Raw genomic sequence first — 17738 nt, 5'->3', positions numbered from 1 at the left:
GTGAGGGGCGGGGCGAGGGGCGGGGCGAGCACTGGCGGGAAGCACGCGGCGGGTTCGCTGGCCAGACCTGAGACCTGGACTTCAAGGCGCCAAGAGGGCGAGGTCGTACCCAAGCCCCTCTGGTTCCATTTTGCGTGTTGCCCCAGCGGGCACCGCCCCGCTTCTGTCATCTCACGGTTGGGGCAGAAACTGGTTCCCAGGGCGTTGGTGATGGTGGCCTGTGTGGCCCCCCAGTTGGCAGAACAGGTTGGTGGGGAGGTCTCTCCAGGGTGAGTTTCCTTAGGAGGGGTGCGGCCTGCCAGCCCCCCTCCCCAGGTGGGGGAGCTGGTTGTAGTGGAGCGCCCCATCTCCCCCTCCCTCCCCCCAGCCTGTGGCGTTGGAGACAGGGCCCCCAGAAAGTCCTGGGGTGGCGGTGCCTCTGCTTGGGGGGCCTCCTGGGGCGGCTTTGCGACCACGTGGCGCCGGCCTTCTTGGTGTCAGCCAGAGGAAGGGGGCGTTTGATCTTTTGAAGCATTGGGGTGTCCGTGGATGCCTCCTGCCAGCCCACGGTCCTCCAGACCATCGGCTCGGAGCCGTGATCATGGTTGTTCGTGCGCCGGCCCCAGCCCTCGTGAGCGCTGGGTGCAGGCCCGCTCAGGAGCGTGTCTGGCCGCAGGTGGACATCGTGGACATGTGCGAGTCGATCCTGGAGCGGCAGCAGCACGGCAGTGAGAGGTCGGCCTGCGGTGTCCTGGAGCAGACGGACATGGAGGCGGTGGAGGCGCTGGTGTGCATGAGCTCCTGGGGCCGGCGCGCGCAGAAGGGGGAGCTGCTCAGGGCCAGGCCCCTCACGCCCGCCTCTGACGCCGGGGACGGTGCCGTGTGCGCGGTGGACGCAGAGGCGGTGCCGGAGCCCCCGAGGGACTGCCACTCTCTGGCGACGCTGGTGAGGGGCGAGGCGGGGCTGTGGGGCTGTTCCCTGTGCTGCAGGCAGGTGCCTGCTTCCCCTCGCGAGGTCCCGTGGGGCCCTTCTTTCTCCAGAGAGGCTCTGTCCAGATGCAGTTTCAGACCCGAGCCAGGCCTGTACCCCAGGTCCGTGGGGCAAAACCTGCAGGCGGACTCGAGCGAGTCATTGTCCTCTCCCCTGGGAACCAAGGGGTATGGGCCGTGGGAGTGGGGGTCGAGGAGGCACCCCTCACCAAGCCGCCTGGCAAGTGGCATCGCCTGGCCCAGTGCCGCTGGGGGGCTGGGCTCGGGGGTGGCTGCTGAGCCCTCCCAGCACTGCCAGCTGCCGGCTCCTGCACGTTGGGTTTGGGAGTAGTGAAATGACGGGGCGCAGTGCAGAGGCTCACACTCCGGGTGCACCACTGCCAGCCTGAGGGGTCTGGGGAGTCCAGAGTCGAGCAGCCAGGAAGGGAAGCGCCTGGCTCGGCCTTGATGTCTGCTGGCCACTCCTGTGTGAGCTGCTTAGGCCAGACCTTTCCAGACGCCCTTTACGGGCAGTGGGGGCAACAGGTCACAAAATCTCTTCCGAACGTAACCGACACAGCCTTGTCACACGGTGTTTGTTTGTTTTTCTCAAGTGTATGACTCCTCCTCAGAGCCCAGACCTCACGGAGCCATCGCCAGGGGTGCTTGTGTCTTCGCAAGTGACTGAGTCCAAAGCGCCCAACCCCTCCGCCCCTGCCGGGCCTGCCCCAGGGCTGGGCAAGGGGGCAGACAGGGGCCTGCCTAGTGTGAAGCCCGAGCCCCCGCTGCCAGCGCCCGGCCCCGCCTGCAGGGCCCTGGTGACGAGTGTCATCTGCCACACTGCGAGGACTCCCGCTCCTACCCACACCCCCACCTCACAGGCTCAGGAGGACCCGCTGTCAGGCTCCGGAGAGGGAGGAGCACGGCTCGCAGGGCCGGTGAAGGCCTTGCATGATGCACGCAGCATGGACAGCGTGCTCGCTGCCGACGCGCCCCACCAGCCTGGAAGCCTGAGCCCTGCCGACAAAGGCCCGCAGCCAGGGCGGCCCCCTGCGGTGCAGACCTGCTCACCAAAGAATTATGAAAATGACTGGGCAAGAAAAGCCACTCCTCTGGTGTCCGTCCCCGTCCCCAGCGCCCCCGTCCTTTGCCAAATGATCCCTGTGACCGGACGAAGCGGCACGCTCCCTGCCTTTCTGAGACCCCCGCCCCCAGTGTCTGCGGGGACTGTCAAGCCCATCCTGCCCCAGGCTGCGCCGGGGCCCCAGCCTCTGTTCGTGGGCGCCCCTGTGCCTCAGGGAACTGTGATGCTGCTGCTGCCCCAGGGCACCCTCCCCCAGCCTGCCGCCTGCCCCCCAAGCGCGCTGACTGCTGGGAGCCCCAAGTTACTGCCCCTCGCCCCTGCCCCTGTCTTCATCGCCTCGGGTCAACATTGTGCCCCTCAGGTAGACTTTTCCCGAAGGAGGAACTATGTCTGCAGCTTCCCAGGATGCCGGAAGACGTACTTCAAAAGCTCCCACCTCAAGGCCCATCTCCGCACCCACACCGGTGAGCCTCGAGCAGCTGGACCTGGGCGGCGTTGGACCCCGGTAGAGGCGCCTGTGGGTGGGAGGGAGGCGCGAGGTCCTGGAGAAGGTGGGTAGGTGGCTGTTTCCCCTGGATTTGAAAATCTGTCCTAGTCGCAGAGGGGCCTGGGCTTCCTCAGAACGTGCAGGAGGGGCTGGCCGCCCCTGCCGGGCCCCGAAACGCAGTGCCAGCGACGTGGCTGCTGGAACCGGGGCACATCCTATGAAGGGAGGGGCGGGCGGGGTGCGGGCGTGCAGGTCCCGGGGGAGCTTTGGGTGGCGGCTCCTGGGCCGGGGCTCGTCTTCCCCTGAGATCTCCCCACCTGAGCGGGGCAGGAGGTTTTTCTTTAAAAAGCCGTTTGCAGTTGCACCTTGGTGCCCCTGGAGCCCGCGCCCGACTGCCCCAGGGTCTCGCCCCGCAGGCGTCCCTGAGTGACCCTGTGGAGGACGGCCGCCACCTGCGAGGCCGGGGCTCGGCTCTGTGTTTTCTTTAAGACGTGTTTTCTCGCCCCAGGAGAGAAGCCGTTCGGTTGCAGCTGGGACGGCTGCGATAAAAAATTCGCTCGCTCAGACGAACTCTCGCGCCACCGCAGAACCCACACCGGAGAGAAGAAGTTCGTGTGCCCGGTGTGTGACCGGCGCTTCATGCGCAGCGACCACCTGACCAAGCACGCCCGGCGCCATGTGACCAAGAAGACCCCCGGCTGGCAGGCTGAGGTGGGCAGACTGAACAGAATCGCGTCGGCAGAGAAGCCGGGGGGCGCCCTGGCCAGCGCCCCCGCCGCCTCCTGAGAGGCCCGCGGGGAGCTGGGGCGTGGGAGCCGCGGAGGACGGTGACCCCGCAGCGCGGGACCGGGCGGCCGGGAGAGCGGGACGCGGGTCCCCGTGGGCGCGTCGCCCTGTCCTTTGGGTAGGGCCCTGTCAGTGCCTGTGGCGCTTCAGGAGCTGGGGGCAGCCGAAGGAGGGGGGTCGTTGGAGTCACCGCTTTGAGGCAGACGTTGCGGCCATAAAGTTTACAGAATCTGGGTTTTTACCACCTTCCTGTTCGGGTTTTGTAGAAATGAGACAGGGTACTGGTTTTTATACTGTTTTTTTATAAAAATACATTGTTGGTGCTGAAGTCACCAATTTCTAGGTTTTACAGTCCTCACTGTTTAATAACGTTTTTATAGTAACCTTGCTTCCATCAGCTTGATGTATCACTCAGCCAAAAAGCAGTCACGGGTGTGTCGCCAGACCTTTCCGAGACGAGACTGTTTGAGAATCAGGACGGGTTGACGCGGGGCCTGTGAAAGATCGGGTGGGGCTGTGCCGCCCGCGGCGGCCTCCTGTTCCGGAGCAGCAGCCGGCCGGTGACGGGGCCGCGGGGCAGCCTGGGAGCGGGGCTCGTGTGGGGCCCCAGCGCCTGTGTCTTTCAGGGCCATTTTTCTGCTGAGCGCAAACTTCACGGTGTCCTGCTTGTACCTCAGATAGTGTAAGCAAATGGTGATCGGCCCGGTCAGCTGCCCACGGCCTTCCACTGGCCTTGTCTGTAGTGTCTGGCTAGAGTGACCTGTAGGGGCCACCCCCTTGTCAGCTGCAGGAGCGTTCCCGGCGTCCTGCTTGGGTGGGGTGGGGTGCAGTGTCCGGGACGCCCCTCACTCTCCGCACGCCACGCATCCCCACTGCCCTGCGTTTGCTTCGCTAGAAGGAAACAGATCAAAGGAAAATGGCTGAGAACAGGGTGTGTTGCTGTCTTGCGGGGAGGAGCCCGGGTCCCCGCCTGCACGGGGAGGCCGCAGCAGGCCGCAGCTGCCGCTGTCCGGCGCCACTCAGCGGGCGGCGCGCTTGGGCCGGCCCTGTGCGGTGGGTGCTTAGGACGTGGCTTGGCCTCTGCGGGTTGGCGTTTGTTTACCTTTGTTCAGTTGGTGGTAAGGTGGGAGATGACTAAGGACAGTTGGCCTTTGTTTGGGTCTTGCAGTCTGACGCACCCTCCCCTGGTCCCAGGCGTGACCAGGTGCCCGTCTGTGTCAGCCGGTTGGCATGGTCGTCTGCTGGTGGCCACTAGAGGCTTCCCCGTCTGACCGGACAGGCGCGAGAACCCCCGTTCGGCGTATGCCTTTAGCCTCGCCCCCACGCCCGCCTCTCCGCCACGGTCAGCTGAGCGGTGCTGTGCGTGTCCTGGAAGTGGCCACACATGGGGGTTACCCAGTCACGCAGAACGGGGGTCCTCACGCCGCGCCTGGGTGCCTAGGGCTGGTCCACAAACGGTTCTGACTTCGGTTTCGTCTCCCGGCTGGGATCAGAAATACCGTCTGTCAGCAGCTCGCGTCTGCCTTCTGTTTGTCAGCCGGAGGCTTGCAAGTCGGAAAACGGCTTCACCCACAAACGCCGTTCCGAGCAGAGCCCGTGGGCGCGGCGCTTCCGCGTGGGCTCCCTGTGGGCAGAGCCCCGCCCAGTGCACTTTATCACCTGAGCAGTTTCGCTTGATCTCTTTTGACTTTGAGCCTTTGACGTAGCTTTCAGTAATAAAATTTTAAATGTTTCAGAATTATGTTTTATGTCACGGACTTGGGCTTATTTAAACGAATATGCGTGATGTAACTTTTTTTGTTGAATCATATAAAAACTTGATTTGCAAACTAGACCTGTGTCCAGTGTCATTTAGTGGCATTGCAGTACGCCAGGGACTTGTGGGAAGAATCTGGCAAATCTCATCGCCTGTTGGCCCGACCTGTTTTCCTGGTTTGGGGGGTTTCATTCTCCCCAAACCAGGCAGCCAAGGCGGCCTCTGTGGGCCACTCTGGTGTGGGCCTGGCTCTAGCGGGACTGGGCTGTCGGTGCCCGGTAACCCCGGTCCCCCCTCCTCTTCGGCCAGGAGGTTAAACTGGAGGAGGCTGCTGCCCTGGCCCAGCCCAGAGGCCAGTCACCACCCCAGCCCCGGGGTACATTCCCCTTGAGCCCACTCCGCCTGGGGTTTTATCCCGCACCCAGTGGGGGGCACCGGGAGCCAGACTTTGACGGGGACACTTGGCTGTCACGTTGCTGCTGGCAGTGTGGGACAGAGCCAGTTACTCCCCTGGACACCTCCGCCACCTCTCCGGCCTCACCCGTCCCCTTTGGCCCGAGGCCTCAGTGTGGGGTGGCCGTGACAGTGCAGTTCACGTCCCCTCAGCCCTGTGTGCTCTAGCCTGTGACTTAGATGAAAACATCTCTCCCGCGAAGACCCTGAACCTGTCTCCTCTGTCCCTCTCACTTGAGCCGCTGACCAGTACCAGCCGTCGTCTTCCACCGGCTCGCTGGCACTGCCAAGCGCCAGAGCTCTGTACCGCTTGCCACGGCCGAGCCCGCTGTCAGCACAGCAATACCTCCCAGCCGCCTGGGTGCGAGACTAGGTCACCCCGAGTGCATTTCTCCCCACCCATCCGTCACAGTCCCATGGACCTCTGCAACCCAGCCCCTTCTGGAGCGTGATGGCACAGAGATGGCCTGGGGCATGCCAGTCCTAGTTGCCACGCAAGGGGGTGGGGGGCAGCACAATCCTCATGGACCCCGGGGCCATGTGAAGATGGCGAGGCTGGCCTGTGGCTCCTCTGGGGCCAGCCCCTGCGAGGCTCAGCAGGGGAATCCGTTCTTCCTTACTTGCTGAATGGGAAATTGCTGCCCTGGCCAGCTGCACAGGGGACTGGAGATCAGCTGGGAGACTAGAGACGGGGGAGAGGAAGAAATAGGTGGGCTTGGAGAGACGAAAGCTGTGAGGTCTCACAGAAGAGGTGAGCACAACTGAATTCCAGGGTCCAGCCAGGAGCGAGCCTCTGAGCAGTGGGCAGCAAGAGCCCAGCAGAGGGCCTCCTGGTCATCTGGCCACTTTGGAGGGACTGTTGACTTGGCCTGAGACAGGCCTGGTTCAGATCCCACCTGTCAAGCCACGTGTGAGATCTTCCACCTTCCTGAACTCACTGTCCTTGGCTATTAAACAAGGACCAAGTAGAGACCCAGGCACCTGCTGCCTCAGCTCTGGCCCTTCCCTCCTAGGAGAAACCCTTCATTGCCTTCCACCCAAAGAACCAGGTTTCCTGAAAGGACACCGACTTGGGGCCCAGGAGTATCCGGATGGGGTTAGCAGGTCTCGTGTGAGCAGCTCCTCCTGGGCCCTGCTGCCACACGTGAGCCGGCCTGAAGCCACTAGCATGGCTTCCTCCTGCCAAGCTTGGGGGGGGGGGGCGGCTGCGTGGAGCCTCTCACCTGGAAGGCAGGGGCATCCCGGCGGGAAGGACGAGGCCGCCGGGGACTGGCCTGCTGTCGGAGAGATGACGTTCCCCCCAGGCCAGGGGATGGGCAGCATGCCCTGCCACCCAGGTGGTCCTCAGGAAGCTCCCAGGCTGCCCCTGAGTCGGGGCAAGGTGCCGAGCCCTGGAACACCGAGTGGCGAGGGTCACAGGACCAACACTGAGGAAGGGAAGGGCCGCATCCGCCTGCACGGAGGGATCGCTGGCGTGGGCGTGCGTGAGCGGATGCCAGGTCCCCAGGGGTGTCCAGGGAGGAACACCCCTACCTATCAAAATACCAAGGAGAAGGCTGCCACATCCCCCTCCCCGCCAGGCCCCCGACACTGGGCTCAGCCCTCAGTGCACCCAAGGCCCAGAGGCTCCCCCCACCCAGTGAGGCCCGCAGGGGTCGTCTGCCCCTGGCAGCCTGTCTCTCCTCAGGGTGAGTCCCGCTTTGTGTGTGCTCTTCCCTGGAGGCTGCACTCCCCACGGTGAGCAGAGGCCAGGGCGCTGCCCCACACAGGCCGGCTGCAGCCCTGGGGGCGGGCGCTCCAGCCTGGGAGCTTGGGAAGATGCTCAGGGGGAGGAGCAGGAGCTGTGGGCAGAGGGCGGGCCTGCCCTGCTCTGCCCCTTGCCAGAGACGCTGTAGGCCGGGCAGTGTTTTCTAACTTCCTGACTGTAGCCCCGCAGAGGAAGGCCCGCACCGAGCCCCGGAGACACACGGAGGTACGTGGACTTGCAGGCCTGGGCGCCTGTCGGGGTCACTGGCGCCAGGCCTTGTCCCTCCGGCCGTGGTTCCTCCGTCTGAGCAGATCCTCAGCCGCCGCGCAGGCAACACTGAGCCTGGGGCAGGCCCGGCAGCGCCCTGCGCACGGCCCGTGCCCGGCCTGCCGCCATCTCACCGGGGCAGGGGGCACTCCAGGGCCGGCACCACAGGGCAAAAAAAGAAAGGGGGATGAGGTGGTGGGAGAGGAAGGAGGCCTGAAAACGCTGACTCGATGCCTCTTCTTTAATCTTGACATGAACACCAACCCATCTACGCAAGGGACAGCTCTATCCTTTTAACACTTGTATCTCATTAGCAGCTTTGTTAAGGACTTCTCTGGGAAAGCAGCCAAGCATGCTCCACTCTGGTAAAACAGCGATGTGAATCGCGCACGAGCCGCGTGGTCAATGCAAGCCAAGTCCGCGGCGGAAGCACAGCCTCCCTCACAGAGCCCGGTGCTGCGGCAGCCCGCAAGGGATGCTCTTTCTTTCCCGCGAGAGCAGTGGCTTGGGCTGGGCGGGAAATGGCCCTGCCCACCTCTGGAGGTTCTGAGCCATCCCCCCGGGAGTCTGAGCGGCTCCCTGAGTCCATCCGCTGACGTCAGTACAAGTTCCCCGGCTCCTGGGCGTCTGCACAGAGGCACTGTGGTCGAGCAATGAGGCTTAGGGAAGCGCCCGCTTGCCGTGATGGCAGCGGCCTGTGGCCTGGCAGGCCGAGCGCCGCCCCCACCGCCACCCCCGTGCGTCACCAGGGTGTCATGTCCTGCAGCAGACAGCGGCTGCTCTCCTGGGGGAGGGGTGGGCGCTGTGTCCGTGAGAGAGTGTGAGACAAGCAGAGACTGACTGGCCTGGGAGCACCGAGGTCACTTTCCCATGCCTGAGCCAGAAGGCCTGCCTCCTGGCCTCCTGGCCTCCTGGCCTCCTGGCCTCCTGGCCTCCTGGCCTCCTGGCCTCCTGGCTACCTGGCCTCCTGGCCTGGCCCGGCCTCCTGGGCCTGGCTAAGCTCGCCCACAGGAGCCCGTGGCACGGCCTTCCTTGCCAGTGGGCTCTCCCGCCTGTCAGGCGCCTCCCCTGGTGGCAGTGTGCCCCCTTCCTGCGGTGGGGCGGAGGGTAAAAGGCCCTACTGGGTATTTGTCAGCTCTAACCACAGACCGGCCGCCCCCTCAGCAGACCCCCTTGGAGGTTCGTCCTCAGTGGGGGAGGCAGTTCTGGGGGTGGGGGGGGAGGCACGCACCAGGTTGCTCAAAGCCTGGGATATGACCACAGATCAGCGCCTCTGGGCTGACTCGGGAGGGGCAGAGAAGGACCGTGAGTCCAAAGCAGGTCTCAGGAGCCCAGCCCAGGCCCCCGCCTACAGCACGCAGGCTGCATGCAGCCTCCGGCAGCTGGCAGGACGGGGCAGACGCTCAGCCTCGGCCGTGGTCCTCGCCTGTGACTGCCCAGGGGCTGGTGGGAAATGCGGGCTCCAGGCCCGGCCCCGACCTACCCAGTCAGACCTGTATCGGTATCTCAGAGCGCCTGTCTCCCAGGGCTTCCTGTGCAGAACTGTGGGGCCCCCCTCCGCCTCTGGGGAGTACATCTGCGCTCACTCTTGGTGACAGAAGCGTCCGGCAGCACCGGGGGATGCGTCAGAGGCCCCGAGGCGACTGGTCAGGGCCATACTCAGCTGCGAAGCCTTCTGTGGTCAGGTGGAGTAAGGGCTTCCCGGAGGTCAGGCACGCGCTTCACCAAGGTCCCTGCAGACAGGCCTCAGGCGCCTGGGACGCCGCTGCCCTGCCTGGCTCTCCAGGAGGGGCAAGGCCGCAGCCCGCCCCCGTCAAGGCTGCCCACGTGTGGGCTAGAGAAGACGGCTTTGAAAGACCCAGGAGTCACCGTTGGCGGTGACTCAGCTCTGCATGGGGTGCGGGGCAGGAGCGGGGGTGCAGTCCCCCAGCCTGGTGGGTGGCGGGAGGGCCTCCGCTGCCACGCCACTGGCCTCGGGGCAGTACTCCCGCTCGATGCTGGCCATCAGCTCCTCCTCGGCGTAGTCGTAGGAGATGGCCAGCTGCCTCTCTGGCCCCTGCTGGTGGCTGCCCGCGGCTCTGCAGACAGAGATGGGAGGGAGTCGGGAGGGTGCGTGCGAGCTCCAGCTGGTTGCGGGCACAAGCCGGCGGCCCCTCCCGGGGTCTGACCCGTCCTGAGCCACAAGGCAGCCCTTTGCCCTGGCAACCCCTTCGCCCTCTCCCGTGCCCAGTTCTCGGGCGCGTCTCCCAGCCCTCCGAGAGCTGTGTGGCACTGCCGAGCTGCCCAACACCCCAGCCTGGGCAGGTGCTCAGGACGGGCAGAGCGGGCCTCTGTTCCTGCTGCCTGGCATCAGAGAGCGGCCCCCGCCAGCCACTTCCTGAATTTGTGCGGACTCTCAGGGGTGCTGACTGTGTCCGGGAACGAAGTTAGGGAGAAAGGAGGGGCAGGCAGGCCCCTGGCAAGAGTGGGGTAAAAGCAGGAGGTGCCTACTGCAGTGGGGCCCGGAGTTGAAGGAAAAATAGTTCAGTCAGTGCAGGATTTGATCCTTCCAAACGCCTTAGGTGGGCGAAACGGAAGGCGACGGACGTAACTGATCTTCCAGGTCCGGGGAAGCACTGCCAGAGCTGAGGCGTGGGCCCTGAGCTGGGCCCACAGGAGACTGCCAGGGCCTCAGCAGGCGTGTGTGGGCCTGGGCCGTCCCTGCCGCGGGCACTGCCCCCTCGCGCACAGGGGCACACAGCGGGCCTGCAGTGCCCCGGGCAGCGTGCTCAGCAGAGGGATGGTGGTGGCTGATGACCCAGTGGGGAGGAGAGTCTGAGGGGACCAGGCTTCTGCACCAAGGCTTGCGGGCCCTGTGGGGAGCAGGGAGCCCTGCTAAGCTCTTCCCACTTCGCCCTCGCTGTCTCCCCGCCAGGTACCCCAGGGCCTAGAGCCTGCCCCACACTCTCCTACCTGAGCAGAGGCCGGTGGCGAGCGTGGCTCTCAAGCCCGCCAGCATTTCAACCTTCTCTCATCCACGCCCGCCCACGGCCTCCAGCCCCATGCCGCTGCCCACGGCCGGGCGCAGGCCCTAGCAAGGCCAGGCCTCTGGCCAGTGCTGCCCGCCACCTGGAAGGCTTCCCCACCACTGCTGTCCCGGTTCTCCCACCAGCTGGGGCGCCTCTGTCCCCTCTCTGACCTCCCTTGGGCCCCAGTCTGCTCTCGTGAGAGACCCACAAGCATTTGTTCAATCAGGGAATCCAGCGCATTCTTGCCCCCAAACCAGGAATCGCCAATAAAAAGAGCGGCTGAGCCAGAGTGGCAACATCAGTGAGCTTAAGCGCCACAGTCACCGCCTCCCAGTGAAGAGGGGGCATCAGTCACTGACCAGACCACTGGGTGCGGGGTCGGGGACGAGATGGCCCTGCTGAGCCTCCTGGGGGCTGCTCTTCACAGTCCTGGGCCGCGCGGTCTCCGGGCCTGGGGTGCTCCGCTAACACTCGGGGTTTCAAGGTGCCTCCGGGGCCTGCCGGGTCACCGCCCCTGCAGGCTGTGAGCTCCCGAGACCAGGAGACCAGGACGGTGCCCGTCCCGCGGCACAGGTGAGTGAGGGCGGGGGTGGGGGTGGCCCGGCCGCAGAGCCCCCATCCATCCACTTCAGGGGAGGTTAAGCTGGCTCCAGTGTTAGGCCCTTCCCACAGCGGGACCCGCCCAGGGAGAGGGCAGCTTCCGACAGCTGGGGCTGCCTGGCCTGGGGTCCAGAGCCCGCAGAAGGCCTGGCGGGCGCACTCGGGTACTTACCGCGACTCGCTGCTGCCTGCCCCGGGGGCTTCCACACTCTGTGCTGGGGGCACCTTGGGGGACAAGAGAGAGGCTCTCAGGCATAGATCAGGCACAGAGCTCGTCTGCCCCAGACAGGGCCCAGTCCGCCCAAGGCGGAGGGATGGAGCTGGGAGGTGTCCTGCGGCCGGTCCCTCTGCCCCCCCCCACGCCGGCGTGGGGGGGGGGAGGCAACATGAGGGCACTGCCCTGCCGCCCTGTAGCATGGGAAGCAGCCCTCTGCCCTCACCCCTGCTCTCAGCAGAGGGTCCTCTCCCGGTCCGCCCTTCCAGGCCTGGGCTGGGGGAGAATGACGCCGGCCGAGCGGCTGTCCTGGCTCTGGCCGGCGGGCGTGTATGCCTGGACCACTGCCACACGGGAGAAAACCCCCTTGGGTCTGTGCTGGGGTCATGAGAGCAGCGGGGCATTCTGGGAGAAGCGGGTCCTGTCTTCACAACAGGAAACTCCCCATTCACACGGGAAATTCAGCTCCAATTCATCTGGGGTTTCTTTAATGTCTTTTAAGAAGTTTTACCATTTTTTCTTGAGATCAGGATATTTTTAGGTCAATTTGTAAAAATCTGGCGTTTGCTGCCATTGTCATCATCTCTTTTTTATCCTCTGTTTTTTTTAACGATTGACTTATTGATGCATACAGGAACTGGGGTACAGGCCAGAGGCATGGGTGGGTGGTGAAAAGACTCCCCAGAGACAGAGTGGGGAGCAGAACAGGCAGATCCACTGAGGCACACTGCTGAGGGGAACAAAGGGGAGACGGTAGGGGTCTGCTGCACCCTGGGGCCTCCCTGGCGGGGGATTGAACTTGCGTGGCAGCGGCCGCAGAAATCTCTATCATGCTGAGCTTTAACCTGTTGCACCACCAGGGAGAACCATCATCTCTTGTAAAGAAAAATTATTTTCTTTCTAAATATGCAAATAATGAATTTTTAAATGACTCTTCCTGCTGGCTGTCACTGAAGTGTGTGTCCGGTGGTGTAAAGTAAGAGCTGTTATTAGTCTTGACAACGTACCTGTGCACGCATTAGGTTCTCGATTAGATTGTCTGGAATGCTGGGTCAATGCATCTGTTCCCCCCACACCTGCATCTTCCCTGACCTTCTCCTGTGGCTCCAGCCTCCAGGCCATGGGGCAAGTGGGCTGGCAGCCGGGATCGTCGTCTGGCTGCTTGTCCCGACCCACAGACTCCCACACACCGCTGTGGTTTCCTCTCCCGCTGTGCTGTGTCTCTGGGCTGTGTCTTCAGTTCTACCTTCCAGCTCTTTCAGCTCCGTCTGAAGGGCTGATACCCTGATCCCCGGGACCCTTCATTGCATTTCCCACATCTACTAGTTCTATCTGCAATATGCTGGTCACTTCCTTAGGTCCTTGTCCTCTGGCGTGAGAGGGCGGGAGACTGGGGTCACCCAGTCAGGTCCCTGCTTCTCTGACCTTGGCCCATGACAAACCATCGGACTTGAGCTGAACCCAAAACAGCTGCGGGTGGAAGGCTTCCTTTTGCCACTGTCCCGGAGGCTCGGCCAGGTGGTGTCTGAGTGGGGATTTGGCCATCTGGGCTGCGCTGGGAGTGTGTCCTTCTCTCTGTTCTCCCAGAAAGCCACGGGGAGCATGCGTGGAGGACAGTGTCCTGGCAGCAGGCGGCCAGCCAGCTCCGGGTCACACTAACATCTGGCCCCTCAGGAGGCCGGGAGCCTGGGCAGCCGTGGGATCAGGCTGGGCAGGGACCAGCAAGGGGGTGTGTGTGGGCAGGGACCTGTAGCCCCTGGGCTCCCAGGGAGGCTTTACAAACCACAGCTCGCTGAACAGCACCAGAAAACACAGGAGCAGACGAGGAAGAGTGGAGTCTCTGGCCCTCCAAGTGACTTTTGGGAAGAAGTCAAGTATGCAAGGTCACTTTTCAGAAACTCTGCTGCGGTTTGATGGAGCACGGAGCAGCCCACGTAGCCGGTCACCACACTTCACCCTTGAGTCCCAGTAGCTGTCCGTGTGGATCTAAGTCCAGGTTCAGGGACCGGCATCACCCACACGGGGCAGGCTGCAGCCCCCACGGTGACTCCACCCCACAATCAGGATGCTGGACGCCCTGCGAGCCCCGTCCAGCCCCAAAGGCTGCTCCTGAGCCTGAAGCCAGGCTGTTACAGGTGGCGGCCCCTGCAGGGGTGAGGTGAGGGTGGACAGCCTGGAAAATGCCACAAGAAGCATGTCCTGGGGTGGAGACTGAAGAAATACAGAAGAAATACACAATCTGAATGCAGAAGCAGCCCCCAGGTCCCGCGTTCAGATTGTGTCGGGAATCAGGACTCCGGGTCTGCGATTTCTGACCCACGGCGCCGACCCGGAGCGCTGGTGCCGGCTCTAAAGGACAGAGAAAGGGCTGCGGTGGCCAACCTCAGGGGAAGGATCGGGCTGCTTGCTGCGTCACAGCTGGCAGCGGAGGCGCTGAGGGGCGACTCTTCGTGAGCGCCCCCTTCCTTCCTGCCTGAGAATTCTTCTTCCTGAGGGGCCCTGCCGCGGGTGTGATGCCGGGGAGGCCGGCCCGCGGCCCGGCTCGCTCCGCCGCAGTCACCACCAGAGGGCGCTGCCGCCGCCCAGGGCTCAGCCTGCGCTCTGCGGCCCGCGGGTCAGGCCTGGCCACCAGGAGGACGCGTGGCAACGCCCTCTGGCCCGGAGGCCGCTTCAGGGGGCCTGGCATCAGGACCCTGTGTCCAAGCCTCAGAGACAGAAGCCAGGCCGGGCGGTTGGAGGAAAACGGTAAATGACAGTTTTCCCACCTCCTAGAGAAGGTTCCCTCACATGTGCACGCGGGTCTCCCCACCATCCAGCCAGGGAACAGCGCCCGGGTGGTAGAGACGGTCACAGACTACTGTGTTGTGTGTGGTGAGGGGTGTGTCTGTTGCTGGTGGTGTTTTGGGTGAGGTGATGGTGGCACGTCGCATGTGTGTGTGAGGTGATGGGTGATGGGTCTTCCCCTTCTGCCTTCCCTCATATGCCCTTGACCCTTCTCCCTCCCCTCTCGTAACTCACTCCCTTTATTAGTGTCCACTAAATCAGTATTCATCATTATCTTTGGGACTTGCCTGGAACTCCGTCCAGGAACACATTTCTCCTCGGGTGCATGCAGATAACCTATTTGAATTCTGGAAACAAAGCTTTCAAGGGAGCAGAACAGGCCGACTGAGGACAGTACACTGCTGAGGGGGCAGCGGGCGGGTCAGGAGAGGTCTGCCGCGCTGTGCGGGTCACCTCAGGGGCAGGCGGGAGTCAAACTCATGCGGAAGTGGCTTAAGCTCCTAAGTGTTGCGCTTTAACCCGCAGCACCACCAGGGAGGGCCCTCTTCATTGACCTTTAACCTGTCTCATGGCTGGAAGGCCCTAGACCAGAGGAAAACTAAGCAGAAAACTGCAAACGACTCATAAACTCTCCCCATGGCAACTTGTACTGGTGACAACTCTGGGGTCACACACAGCCTGTGCAGGGAACGCCGCCAGGCTCAGTGACTCAAACTGCAGAAGCCTGGCCCAGCCAGCAGCCTTTGGCCTTGTCCCCTCCTCTCTGACACAGACTGCGGAGGCCACATCTGTGCTGGAGAGCGTGGACAAAACCATGGCTGGGCCAGCCCACCACGCAGCAGCTAGTTCCCGGCGTGCCTCCCAGCATCCCGGTGATGGTAAGTGAACTTCAAAACCTGATGCTGCAGAACCATCAGGAATGGTGAGCAGGGGGCGGGGGGAGGGGCTCCTCTTTCTGAAGGTTTTGTTTCTCTTTGTTCCCCTGCAACCAGCAACATGCTTGATGTAAGATCTCATGGCAATGTTGAGCGAAAGGATGCCGACGACAGAGGTCACACATTGAGTCAATCACGGAGTCTCACGACTTTAAAAATTGCATGACCCTAAGCACACAAGCACCTCAATGAGTAAGTGCGTCCCAACAACATTCAAAGCGTGTCCAGTGGACAAGGAGGGTATACTACCTTTATCAGACACAATAAAGGCTCTCGAGAAAGGGGCAGGGCTACTGGGTACCAGGAATGACTGAATTTTAAAGTCACACAGTCAAAAGTAAGCATGCAAAATAAAATAAAGAAGAAATGGATGAGTCATTACATCACTGAAAGAGTTGGATCTGCCTTGTAACTTGAACATAGAAAATAGAACGTTTCTAGAATACTCTGGATTGTCCAAGTAGGGGTTAGTAAACCTGTGTACAATCTCTGCCTTCCCCCAGTATTGGCTGTGTCAGGATAAGTTATCCATTTCTTGGGGCTGAACTGGCCTTGCTTGTAAAATGGAGAAGGCAGCACCCAGAAAAGCTGTTAGACGTATGACATGGGGACCCTCCCCGGTGGCGCAATGGGTGAGGACGCAGCACTACAAGCTATCAGCAGTATACTCCACCGATCTGCCTGTTCTGCTCCCCACTCTGTCTCTGGTGAATCCTCTCACCCCCTGCGCCTCTGGCCTGTAGCCCAGTTCTGTAGGCATAAATAAGTAAACCTTAAAAAACAAAAAAGTATGGCATGGGGGTAATGGTGATGGGACCCCTGACTCAGGGCTGTGTGCAGAAAACGCCGCTGCCTGCCCAGCTCAGTGAGCATGCCTCAGCCACAGAGCCCAGTTCTGCACGAGGAGATATGCTCCTCTGGCATATTTGCTTTGCCACAAAGAGTTTATGCCACTGGGCTGGCACCAAGACTATCCCTGATGACGTTATTTGGGGAACTGTGGACAGTTACTGTTGGTGAATGCAAACACACAGAGACTCCCACAAGTGCCCTGGGCCCTGCCTCCTTCACTCTCTTTTCCCATGGGACCTGGGACATGGATTTGTCACATAGCCCAGAGAGAGGAGGACCCTGCCTCTTGCGTCTTACGTCTCACTTGTTCATGTTGCTTCAGCTCACAATCCAGTAGGCATCTTCCCCACTAGGGTTTCATCACAAAGGAACAGTTGAATTCGAGAATTTAATTGACAGCTGTTTTGCCAAACGCAGAGGAAAGACTGATCTCTATTCGGGATATCTACCCAAGAGCTGGAGACCCTGGTGAGCCAGCTGTTAAGGTGACTGTCGCAGATGGAGCAGGGTCTCAGGCAGGGTGTGGGCGGCTTCATTCTCACCCAGCCACCTTTCCTGCAGCAGAGGATCAATCAGACATCAAGAAATGACCAAAAAGACACCCAGGAATGAAAGGGTGGCTGCACGGGCCTGCTTGGAGCACAGCGCTCGTGCGGCTGTGCAGGGCGGCTGGGGAAGGTCTGCTCGGGTGAGGAGCAGGGCAGGTGGCTGGCTAGGTGCAGGCTGGCACCGGTGAGGGGACACAACGCAGCGGGCGGGTGGCGCACCCCTCACCGTCGGAGGCCAGCCGCTAAGTGACGGCCCAGCCCCAACCCTGCCCGCCATAACTGTGGAAACTCTCTGCGCTCCCACCTGTTTCTCACCTGGAAGAAGGGGTGATAAAAATGATAAAGATTGAGAGAGATGATCCATGTCTGAAACCCACTGAAGTATTAGCCACGATCATTCCTGAACACAGCCTAATGCACAAAACTCAGAATGGTAACTCTGAACTCCGACAGCCGCAGTGTGTCCCGAAGAAATTCTGATCAACGGTGGTTAAACTCTTGAAGGGCTCATTTCAGTTAAGTTTGGTCTTTTCCTCCCCGCCACCCCCACATGCTAGATGGCTCTGGACCTAAGGAAGGTTTTCTTCCTCCCTAAAGAAATCTAAAGCATCCTCCATCAAGCATTTTCTGTTGTTGAGAACGTGACTTTTACCTTCTGAAGAGGACGGGCTTCTGCATATGGGTCTCAACACAGAATCAGCAAATTCCAGTCTTCCCAGGCTCACTGGTACCTAGTAAGTGCACCGTGGGCAGGGCTCCCCCAAGAGCCCCGCTCTCCCTTGACCTGCAGAGAACCTTCCCTTGGTCTCCCAGGCCTGAAAATCATGGTTTGGCCTCCAGCTCCTTAAGGCTGCAGTGATGGAGGCGCCCAGGATTCATTCAAAGACATGCCGTCCGTGCCACAAGGGCAGCCGCGAGGGCCGCTGACCCCGTCTGCTCTGCCCTTCTGCGGCTGCTGCTGCTGGGCGGCCTTCTCCGGCCCCTGCCCACCCCCCCGGGTCACCTGGGCCCATGCTTCTGCCCAGTTCATTCTCCCGAGTCTTGAGCACCATCTGTCCCTCCCCAGCCCCTCAGAGGCCAGGGCGGCTTTCGCAGCACCACCCACACCCTTTGGCGGGCCACTCTGCACTCAGACCTCTCAGCCTGTGACTCCCTGAGCCCGTGAGGCCGCCACCGCACTGTGCTGAGGGGTCCCCTCTTCCTCACTGCAAAAATGCAACGCTACTGGTCATTCCAAATTCAGGCCCAGTGCCCACTGCCCTCCAGGAA

General features: G+C 62.0%; 2 protein-coding genes across 3 annotated transcripts in view; one reads left to right on the top strand and one right to left on the bottom strand.

The window, feature by feature from the left end:
- The first annotated feature begins 580 nt into the window (after positions 1-580).
- KLF11 (Kruppel-like factor 11) lies at positions 581-5165 on the top strand. Its single transcript, XM_004686076.2, has 3 exons — positions 581-925; positions 1563-2496; positions 3028-5165. The coding sequence occupies exons 1-3, from the start codon at positions 581-583 to the stop codon at positions 3303-3305; spliced, it is 1557 nt and encodes a 518-aa protein (XP_004686133.1). The 3' UTR covers positions 3306-5165.
- A 2590-nt stretch (positions 5166-7755) lies between these two features.
- Positions 7756-17738, bottom strand: part of CYS1 (cystin 1) — an 11385-nt gene continuing 1402 nt past the window's right edge. The window contains exons 2-3 of one of the 2 annotated variants that reach the window (XR_001145627.1): positions 11309-11361; positions 7756-9606 (exon numbers count right to left, since the gene is read on the bottom strand). Coding sequence is in view for 1 of the 2 variants with exons in the window: in XM_012727312.1 (XP_012582766.1) it covers positions 9411-9606; positions 11309-11553 (441 nt within the window). In the remaining variant the exon portion in view is untranslated. Of the gene's footprint in view, positions 9607-11308; positions 11564-17738 lie in introns of those variants that run through there. The other variant, XM_012727312.1, reaches the window with a different exon arrangement.

Source organism: Condylura cristata, unplaced genomic scaffold (genome assembly GCF_000260355.1).
Source record: "Condylura cristata isolate star-nosed mole 26May11 unplaced genomic scaffold, ConCri1.0 scaffold00020, whole genome shotgun sequence".
NCBI lineage: Eukaryota > Metazoa > Chordata > Mammalia > Eulipotyphla > Talpidae > Condylura > Condylura cristata.
The sequence above is the reverse complement of the archived record's forward strand: the minus strand, read 5'-3'. Positions and strand labels throughout refer to the sequence as shown.

Excerpts from the sequence above, each read along its gene's own strand:
- KLF11 (XM_004686076.2), top strand. The coding sequence starts at position 581 with ATGGTTGTTCGTGCGCCGGCCCCAGCCCTCGTGAGCGCTGGGTGCAGG. Across the intron at positions 926-1,562 it reads GCCACTCTCTGGCGACGCTG|TGTATGACTCCTCCTCAGAG; the intron begins GTGAGGGGCGAG and ends GTTTTTCTCAAG. Across the intron at positions 2,497-3,027 it reads CCATCTCCGCACCCACACCG|GAGAGAAGCCGTTCGGTTGC; the intron begins GTGAGCCTCGAG and ends TTCTCGCCCCAG.